The 10,573-nt window shown below is 36.5% G+C and overlaps 1 protein-coding gene across 1 annotated transcript; it reads right to left on the reverse strand.

The window, feature by feature from the left end:
• Positions 1–1,508: 1,508 nt before the first annotated feature.
• Positions 1,509–8,174, reverse strand: LOC102219334 (SPARC-like protein 1). The gene is made up of 11 exons (XM_023333334.1): positions 8,087–8,174; positions 7,214–7,269; positions 7,028–7,093; positions 5,724–6,716; positions 5,086–5,194; positions 4,029–4,150; positions 3,838–3,958; positions 3,620–3,756; positions 3,122–3,270; positions 2,343–2,491; positions 1,509–2,116 (listed from the first exon to the last, which is right to left on the reverse strand). Exons 2-11 carry the CDS (start codon positions 7,265–7,267, stop codon positions 2,088–2,090), a joined length of 1,929 nt encoding a protein of 642 aa, XP_023189102.1. The 5' UTR covers positions 7,268–7,269; positions 8,087–8,174; the 3' UTR covers positions 1,509–2,087.
• Positions 8,175–10,573: the final 2,399 nt, after the last annotated feature.

The following is a 10,573-nucleotide window of genomic DNA, read 5'->3' on the forward strand; positions in this document are numbered from 1 at the left end:
AATAAGCTGCTGCAATGGTGGTTGACCGGGATTTCCAACTGGCTGGATAAAAAGTGACCCACCGAGTTGGACTAAGCGTGCCATGATGGCCTCACCAGCCAGCGGAACTCCATTTTGAACCCCAGGATTGGCAACATTCCCAGCGGCTGCAGCACCCCCTCCATTGTTTTTGAGAAGCGCCTCAGCGCTCCCGGAGGACACACCACCCTGCACCACAACGGCCAGAGTGGGAAAAATAACCCACAGCATGCAGAACATGTTTAATGTCAGCCACAGAAGACGGTCGAGCAGGTACCCAGCTGAGTCCTGTTCGGCTTATATAGAGAGGCACAGATTCAGAGGTGAAGCAGAAACAACCAATCAGAATCCAATAATTTATCTGAAAACAACAACACACTGCTATCACCATGACTAAGGTTTCTTCTTTGGGTTTGTTGCTTTACAGAGAACCATTATTTAGGATTAACTGGCAGCCAAAACCACGGATGAGTGACTTGCAGTTTCAAACCTATTGTTGTTGAAGACATACATTAGTGTCATGCAGTCGAACAGAAAACTGAAAAATGTTCAAGTATATTGCCAGAAACAGGATTCCTTCTTAACAACCTATCAGAGATGGGCAAAGTAGCCAAAAATTGCACTCTAGTAAGAGTAAAGAGTAGGCATGTAAGACCAAAAAGACTAATTAAGTTCTTAGAAACTGCTCATCTGTTTTGATCATTCATTATTTAACAATGATATAAACAGATGCACAAAATTTAAAGTTATGTGCATGTTCTGGTATTTTAAAGACTAAAATAAAAAAAAAGTAATAGAAACAAATAACATATTTACAAAATGACACATTTTAAGTGGAAGAAACACTTCTTCATATTTTATTTTCATAAACGTCTGATACTAACACCTATTGCAATTAATGTGTACCTTTTATTAAAGGGTAAAATACTTCCAGTAGCAATGCATAGCTTATTGTATATTCACTACTCTCAAATGGCTCATCAGCCTCAGCAGATAGAAATCAACATTAAAACAACAAAGCTTGAGTAAAAACAAAAGGTGTCACTTTAACATAAATTGCATGTTTAATTAATTTTATGTTAAAGTATTGTTCTTCATTCAGTGAAGTTACTCACAGTGGGTTGAGATTTTACACAAGTTAACATATCTGTGCTTCATTATAATATTAATTGAGAGTAAAAACTATAGTGTAGTAAAACTAATCCTGAAATTAGAGCTTTCAAAAGCAAATTCTGACTTTACATGCGGTCATAAGGTCTGATGGACAAAAAGTAGCAAGTAATAATTGCTACTTCAAATGAGGAAGCTCAGTGCATTTTCTGTTACCAAAAATCTTTTCAGTCTTCTCTAGATAAGATTAAAAAAACTGACTTCAGCATTTTGTTGAGATAGTGGTGTAAATACAGCATGCAAGTCTGAGCGTTAAATTTGAAAAGAAAGCTTTCAATTATAAAAGCATACGCTGGTGCCTACCAACTGGGACCCACCCAAGTGTGAAAACAACTTTATTTCAGGACATCAGAGAAAATAACAGCTTTTCAGTAATGACAGGATGCAGAGAAATAGTCTGTGATCTTTTTGTGACGGGTTTTTTTTTGTAACCAATTAAGCTTTTACTCAAAAAACATAAAATCACAAGACATTTACTAACATGTTACGTGACACAGATACACATTTACAGTAGTATCATAACATAAGGGTTTGAAATTACACTAACTTTAAGTAATTTTAATGATTAACTCTACTCTAATTCACTCTACATACAGTATATTATTTTAATCTCAGCATCACAAAGTGTACAATCTCTTCTCTGTTAATGCATAAACTTTACCCCCGTGTGGAATGCAATAGAAAACAGTATTTGGACAACACTAGCTAAAATCAAATATAACATTCTCGGAAATAAATGTATTGCTCTAAGCTACAAATTCCCTAAAATAATTAATTGACCGCCTTCACCCTAACGCAGGGTAACAACAATGATTACCAACACTTTGCTATTCCTTGTGTGGAAAATGTCTTTAAAAGTTTCCAAAATTCTCAGTGGGAGGTGAGAGCAGAGGTGAAACTCAGAAAAGCAGGTTGACGTCCACATCCTCTGTGGAGAAATAGGTTTACAGAGAACAGTGAGCCGGACTGATATATATTGACATATGTTCATGTATTGACAATTAGCTGGAGACAGGATAAACATATAGGAACATTTGGTAAAATCTTCACCCTACCTGTGATTAGAACATAATCATAGGTAAAAAAAAAAAAAAAAATTATAATATTCAAGCTCACAGTAAATGATATAGTTTCATAAGTGGTAATGCTCTCACCATCTTTGATGCCAAAGCAGGAGGTCCACTCTTTCAGGGTAACTTGTTTGTCCTTGTCAGCATCACACTCCTGGAAGAAGACAGAGGTGCAGTGCTCCATCGGCACCAGGGGAACCCTGAGTGGGGCCAGCTCTGAGTGGGACAGGGACCTGCACAGGATGAACAGCGGGTGGATTTTTATCACGCTGATCAGATATAGTTTAAGTAATCACATGTTTTTGTTGTTAATGCAACAAAAAACATTGACAACAAAAACGTGTTCTTTTCTTTTGTGAAATACACAGGAACAGTGGCTCTCAAAAGTGTACATCTTACCAATTAGAAATTATACAATAGCAGGATTTTACATAGTTCTAGGGAAATACAAACAATTTGTTAAAAGAACACAAAAAGAGATGCATTCACCAATTTAAAATGTCAAAGGCAAATTATTTTTGAGCGAAAGAATATTGAGAACATATGAAGAAGCAGCTTTGTTCATAAGCAATAAAATCCAGCTTTTGCTTTAAATGTAATACCAAGATTGGTAGTAATTTTGATTAAACTGATCATCTTTTATTGTGAATTATTTAACAAAATGGATTCCTAGCATACACTATGTTGGGATTATTTAATTAATTCAATTTGAAATAAAGACAAATATTTCTTTGTTTAATTTGGACTAAAGAAGCAAATACTACAGAGTATTTTTCTTTATTTCTAAACCCAAACTTTCATTTCGCTTTTGGAAACATTTGTCCCAATTAGCTGTGAGTGAAGCATGGATGGTGAAAATGTACCTGTCAGAAGGATGCTGGTCCAGCTGAGCAAACTGCCAGTGAACCGGATATATATACATGTTGTAGTTCTTTTCAAAGTCCTGCGCAAGGAGCTCAACAGAGTGATTGCCAGCGTGAAGACGTCTCTCGTTTTCAAAGATTTTCTTCGCCTTCAAAAATGAAACAAAAAACAGATAACTTTCAAACAAACAACAAATCTACAGCTGATGTTTCTCTTAAAAAAATTTATAGAAAATAAAAAAAGTCAGTTACAAGGTCAATAAAAACAACACAAGTCTGAATCAGGTGAAGGTTTTTATGAATTTTTCAAGGTCTTGCTATGGTCTGTTGACATTGTTAATACCTGCACTATCCTAGTATGGGGCAAGAAATGTCAAAGTGTGGTGGTAAATAATGTTTCTTGCTAAGAAAATGCTGGTCTAAAATGAAAAAAAAAGATACATTCAAACTCAAAAAGAGAAGAACAAGCTTCCGTTACAGAAAAGTTGTGTGTCTTACTCTAAGACGCTGTTTTGGGGTGAGGAAGCCCGGGGAAATGGAGTCATGCTCATAGAGCTGCAGAAGCACGTTTTTTAGCCAATCTCTCATTCGCAGAGGAAACTGGACCAGTTCATTCTTCACACACTGAGGAATTACTGAGAGAGGAGGACACACAACAAACAGTTCAAAGGTTTCCCCCAAAAGTTTTCTTCAACAGAGACCTGCCTAGTCCTCACATTTGCATGGGCCAGTGTAGTCCAGATGAAGCTTGTAGCCTCTCTTTGTGCCCTCCAAGTTACACTTAGTAGCAAAAAGCTCACACGACGTATCATATGTTTTGTTATCTGTCCCACAAACCTGAACAGACATAAAGACCTTTAATGATGAGACTCTCCAGTTGAATCAGTAGTATTTTGCACATACTTACATGTTCAAATGTATTCATGCTGCTTGGGCACTCTAATGGGTCTTGACACACACATCCAGGTTTACTATCCGCATCCAGTTTACATGTCTTTCCTCGCTTGCACCGAAAATTGTCACATGGATCTAGAAGAAAATGCAAAAACTCCATTTGTTAACCATACATCAGAATTACAACAAAATGGCTTATTTTATGGATGGTTCTTCTTGTGGAAACCAGTGAGTAGTTACTGGCTGCATCACCTACATTCCTCTATCATTAGAGCTGGTACAGTCATTAATTTCATACCCATCTACCTGATTCACTCCTTAAGCTATGGAGCTCCATATTAATCCTGCAGAACTTTGTTTTGGCAGTGACTATGAAGCCATGCAGGCACTATTCATGTGGAAGTTGGACCAAAGTGGTCCAGTCAGCAGATTCCCTGTGAGACTGTTGGGATAAGGCATTAGTCACTGGGTGGTGAACACTGCTGGTCAGAGACCATGGAAGACATTTTAGTCCACAGGATAAACACTGTTCATTTTATCTTCCATCATTATATATTTTGGTTTTTAAAGTTTCCATTTAAAAGTAACTCAACTAAGTTTATATATCAAATTTATAGTGTCAACCACTTACGATTAACCGTTTCTTAAGACTTTTGCCTTTGTTTTAAAATTTATAAAAGCACTTTTTAGGTTATACATTATCCTCTTGGATTTTTGTCTTTAAAGTTAGAAGTATAAATCATTTACAATAAGCACATTCACCAGGTGTCAAAAATATAGCTGAATAAAAACAATGGAAATTCTTATAATTTAATTGAAGATATTTCAAATTGCACAAATTTAAGTTATAAGTTGGTCTGATCTGAGAAGCCTATAAAGAGCACAAGGCTCATTTAACACACATCTGGTCTGAGCCAAATCCGTATGTAGTCCATATAAATTTGCTTGATGGGAAATGCTATTTCTTACTTCTAAGTTGTACTTCTTACAACTTAGTTGCGATTAACATCAAATGAATATTATAATTTTTTTCTTTTTTTATGAAAAATAATCAAGCATTAAACACAAACCTGGTGGAGTTCGTGAAAGATGTATGTCCCCACTCAAAAAGGACCTGGACCGAGGATACAAATCCACTGACCCTCTGATCTGCACTGGATTCACCCCCACTAAGGGACCCTAGAGAAAATGATATGTAAATAAAAAAGTAATCATAATGCTATCTACAATAGCATCATGTTGTGAAATAGCACAGCATTGACAAGTCACTTTTGATGACAATATAATGGGCAGATTCATTCTTTATCTTTTAAACCTTGATATGGTAATGCTATCCAATTTCCTCATGAATCCTCACTACTGACTGGATCAGAAAGGGGGTTTTATTCACTTTGTGTGTATAGCTGTATTATGTTCCTAACCACAGTTTTAGTTGAATTAGCTTTTTTATAACTTACACCTCTGGCAGTTCTACATAGACCTGTGTTAGATCTGCTTGTTTCCTTGATTATGCCATAAGATACTCTTTGCTGTACCTTTATATAGTAGGCTATTTTTTAACTGAAATGTCCTATCTGAATGGTCAAAATAAGAGTGATAAAACCCAGTGTCTCTCAAGTATTTATCCCAGAATTTTTTTCTTGTGCCTTACTGAATAGAAAACATTGGTTAGCCACCTTAAGGACAGCAAATTTACAAATACTTTTACCCATTTTCCGTTCCATTTCCTCTTAGCTTTGTGAACTACATTGTCAGTGCTGCTGCCCTCAGACTCCTCACTGTTCAGTTGGCCCTGGTCTTGTATAGGATGTGTTTCATTCCTTTGTGGAGAGTGCTTCCTGGGTCTCTTGTTTTTCTTCTGTTTCTTTGTCTTTCTCTTAGAGAAAGCTCCACTGTCACTCTCATCCTTCCCTTTTTCCTTTTCAGACCGTCGTAGACCAGAAATAAGCCCAACGTTGCTTTGAAATTCTTGATGGTCCATGGTTGCCTCTAGTTTTTCCTTACTGGCATGTTTTTCTTTTGATTTGGTCGATGAATCCTTGCTCTGATCAGTCATTTCTTCCCTGTCTCCTGCTTCAGGGGATGGCATGTCTTGCATGAGAAGTTCTTTCTCACCCACCTCTTTCTTAGTATATTGAAGATCCTTTTTTGATGGAGACTCTTGGTTTTCAGTTGATGGGTTGAGATCTTCTGATTCCACCTGAGCAGGTATTAATATTCCACTGTCAGTAGCATAATCAAGGTTCACTGGAAGTTCTGATTCTGTGCTGCTCTCTGTTTCCTCCAGTACGCCCACCGGACCACTTCTTTCAGTCAGCTTGAATGCAGGTTTTTCAGCCTTATCTTTTGCTTTGGCCTCTTTTTCTTCACTATCTTCTTTCTTTTTTGCCTCATATTTTAACATTTTCACTGCTTTTGAACTGTCGTTAGCCTTATTTTCGTCCATCATTGTTACCTCATCTATTTCTTCTGCTTCTTCATCTTCTTCTGCTTCCTTCGTCAAAAGACCTACCAGTTCTTCTTCACTCAAAAGCACTGCTGTGCGTTTCTCTATTTTTTCTTCCACTTCTTCTCCCTCTTTGTTGGTATTAGTATCATACGCAGAGCTCACTTCCTCATCTTCCGGTTCCTGACTGCTAGCCTCAATGTTGGCCAAAGTGGAAGAGATCTGTGGCCTGTTGCCCTCCATCGTGATGACATCCTTAACCAGGAGAGAGAAGAAAACATCCAATTTACAGTGCTTTGCAAACATATTTGTGTTGTTTTCAATTGTTCACAATTTATGATGTTACAACCACTAACTTGCATATTTTAGTGGGATAAAATTATATTAACCAAAACAAAGTAGTACCAAACTATTAAAAATCTCATCTATGGCATGCATTTATACTCAGCTCATTTACCCTGATAACCCTCAGTACAATCCAGTTGAACATTTACCAAGAACATTGCAGTGTTAAAATATCTGATGGATTTTTGCTCAAACCTGTTGTGTTTTGTATGAGAGTTTACCTTTTCTGTGGCCGAGTGTGACGTCTCCTGCATTCCATCTTGTTTTCCATGAGATTTACATGTCACCTAATCATAACAGGTATATTGATAATTCATCCCAAAATGAGCATGCATTTTATCTTCACACTATATTTTTTAAAAACGTGTCACTTGATAAAGAAAGGGATGTAATACTTTGCTACTCACAGATGGAGCAAACGTTGCACCTAGAAAGAAAATGAATATCAAGGAGACCCTCATATCTGAAACATCACAAAGAGTGGAAACCTTTAGTCAAAGAAACAAATTGAAATTCACAGTAAAGCTGACTTTCTACAAGACTTCAACTTGTATTTTGTTTTTCCAGACTAAAACAGAATGCTGCATGTGTATGCAGCCAGCAACTTGGTACTCCACTGTTGTCACAGCTACTGGCCCAGTAGATAGGCCTCACTCTCAAAAGTCACATTCAGGGGTAAAGTAAACATCAGAAGCTACCAGACTGGAAAACGTTGACTAAATCAACAAAGTCAGTGCCAGGACGGAAACAATACAGACATCAGTGGATCTGTCCAGTGGAATTAAAGCTTTGTGGCTGAGTGAAATAAGGCTGACACATGGAAAAGCAACAGGGGTATGTGTGTAAAAATGCATTAAATGTATGAAAACTCTACTTATATCACCTAGTAAATAAAAATACACCTCACATTATTTCAAAATGAACATGATCTTTTTTGAAACTATTCAATATAAAATATGTCATTGTAATTTGTGTGAAATTTGTGCATTACTCCATATATGTAGCTTTTTATTTTACTATCAACAGTATATTAGTAAATTACAATGTTAATTGTGAATCAGCTGTGCTGTCATGCACAAAAGCAATACCACAAGATGTGACTTTCAGTGGAATAGCAAAGTCCACCAACCTTTCTTAAATGAGGTAACATTTTAACAAGGCCAGAGGCACTGAAAACATCATTCAGCAGTTTCACTTAATGTTTTTTAATATCTTCTTTTTTACTCACCTTTAGCCTGCTTTGAAGAAAAGAATCACAAATACTTGCAAATAGATTTTACCTGCCTTTTGCTGGAACAAGGAAATTGAGAGTCCTGAAAAAACACCAGAACTTGCTGATGTTGAACCCGTGAAGCTGTCCTTTTGTATGCAATGCTGCACTCACTGTCCTGCTCAAGCTGAAATGAACACAGGAGTTGTTTTTTTTTTAAGGTCCGGGATGCCACTGCTTTGGGAGGGTCTTTGGGTTGCACAAAGGGTAACATGGGGGCATCCAAAACTGAACCTAAGCTTGGTCAACTTCCTAAAAAAATTAACATTATTTTCTCCAAAGCACAAGAAGTTTAAAAACAATTTATATGTGTTTTCATTTCACCTGTAGCACATAGGTACATTAAGTAATGTAATTGCCAATGTCTCATCTAGGACCAAAGTGTATGTATGTTGTTTCATCTTTCAGTGTTCCTGCTGCATGAAGTTTTCATATTTTGTTACATTAAAACAGCAAACATCAATATATTTATGCTAATTTTATGAGTAGTGGTGCAAACTACTCAATACCCATCCATCCATCCATCCATCCATCCATCCATCCATCCATCCATCCATCTGTCCATTCATCCATTTCTTATTCCCACTTGTTCTTGTAAGGCTAAGTGGAAGATTATAGCCATGTTCATGCACACTGTCCATTTAATCCTCAGTGAGCTCAAGGTGGTTTACAAAGAAGAATGGGAAAAAGATCAGTGTTATATTAGCACTATTTTATGTTGGTTTGTTACAAAAATAATAAAATACCAATAAAATACATGGACATTTGTGACTGTAAAATGTGGAAGCAAGGTAAAGTTCATCTGGTCTGGATTTTTTTTGACAGAATTCAGTCGAACACTGCAAATGTTGGCCACTAGATGTCACTGCATACCAACACTGCACTCCTGAAGAATATTAAGCAACATTGACAGATGACGGAAAACAGGATGGACATAATCTTTAATATCACTCCCAGAGCAGAACCTGCAGGTGCAACTATTGTTTTGTGCATTTGCTTAGAGAATAAGCCTCATATGGCCAAGTGAGTTTGTAAAAGCAGTGTATGTGTATGTGTTTTAGAAAAAGCTGCTTTACGCAAACAGTAACAATTTAACAACTTCATCTAATGCTGGGTCATTACAGAATGAAAGAGCAGGAAAACACTGTCGGGGATAAAAGAACGTGCAGCCGTCCCACTGATTGGGTTTAACAGACTATACAGGAGACTTACATGGTGAAAATAAGTAGAAGATTAAATGATTGATAAAAATGGTATTCTTACAAATTTTTTATGCATATCTGATTTATCTAGCCTGTATACTGCTTTGAAGAAAACTAAGTATAGAGTATAATAAACTTATTCTATGCTCATTTTTGTATGGTTAATCTTTGTCTATTTTTGTTACTGCAGTTTCTCATTGTAATATTTTTAAGTGTGTTATGCACTTCTTTACAGCTCCTCCTTATTTGCATATCATCAAAACTGTTTTTGATTCAGCTGAGTGTCCTAGTTAAAAATGGCTTGGCTATTTTCCTCAGTAAACCAATTTGGCCCATGTTTCTTGGAAAATTTTCAAGTACAGAACCTTTTGTTTTGACCTCTCATCATGCTCTACCTTCAGATTTATGCCTCTGTTCAAAGCAACTGCATAGCATCAATAACAGGGATTTTAACGCAAACAAGTCTAAGTTTTAGGAAACAATTTATCCAGTGTATTTTACTTGCTAAGGCAATTATTTCTTCCCCTGATTGTATTTTTACATAAAAAATTCTCTTATATCAGTGAACACCCTTTGTGTTTTCTAAGTTTTCTCCCAGCATCAGACACCATTTGTTACGAATCCATAACAAAATGAATTTGACAAAGAGGTCACTGCAGCCAGCTATGGTTTCTTGCCTACTGGTGACATTTCAGCACACAAAAGGGTTACAACACATTTTTAATTTTTATTTTCAATTAAATCTCAATTTTGCCTTTTTAAATTATATTTACACAATTTCACAAGGAATGTATAGCAGACATTCCTATACTGGCCAGTCTTTAAATTTGAAATGGAGAGATGGATGAATACACCTTCTAGAGAATGAGGCAAGGAATAAGCTTCTTCCATAAGGGCTACACTCACCCTTAGAGATGAAGGGTGAGGAGTCAGGTTAGGTAGCTCAGGTATCTGATTAGGGCTCTCCCGAAACAACTCTCTTTCGGGATTTTCTGGGATTGAAGGATGAAATTGAGGCAAACAATTCTTTGCTAGACTCATTATCCGCAAATCGGAAATGGATGAATGGAATGTGGTATAAATTTTACTCAAAGAAAACTTAAATTCTATATTTTCCAAACATTTCCACACCGCACTAGAACACTAAATATAGCAACATAAAAAAATTTATCCAAACACTGAACCTTGTGGCGCTTGAAAACTTTAGAAATAAAATCTTTACTATTAAAACTTTGCTCAGTAAGTTGCAAACTGCTCCACAAGTAGGCTTTATCAACACAGGATAATTTTCAAAA

The sequence above is a fragment of the Xiphophorus maculatus genome, chromosome 5, assembly GCF_002775205.1.
Source record: "Xiphophorus maculatus strain JP 163 A chromosome 5, X_maculatus-5.0-male, whole genome shotgun sequence".
NCBI classification, from domain to species: Eukaryota; Metazoa; Chordata; class Actinopteri; order Cyprinodontiformes; family Poeciliidae; genus Xiphophorus; species Xiphophorus maculatus.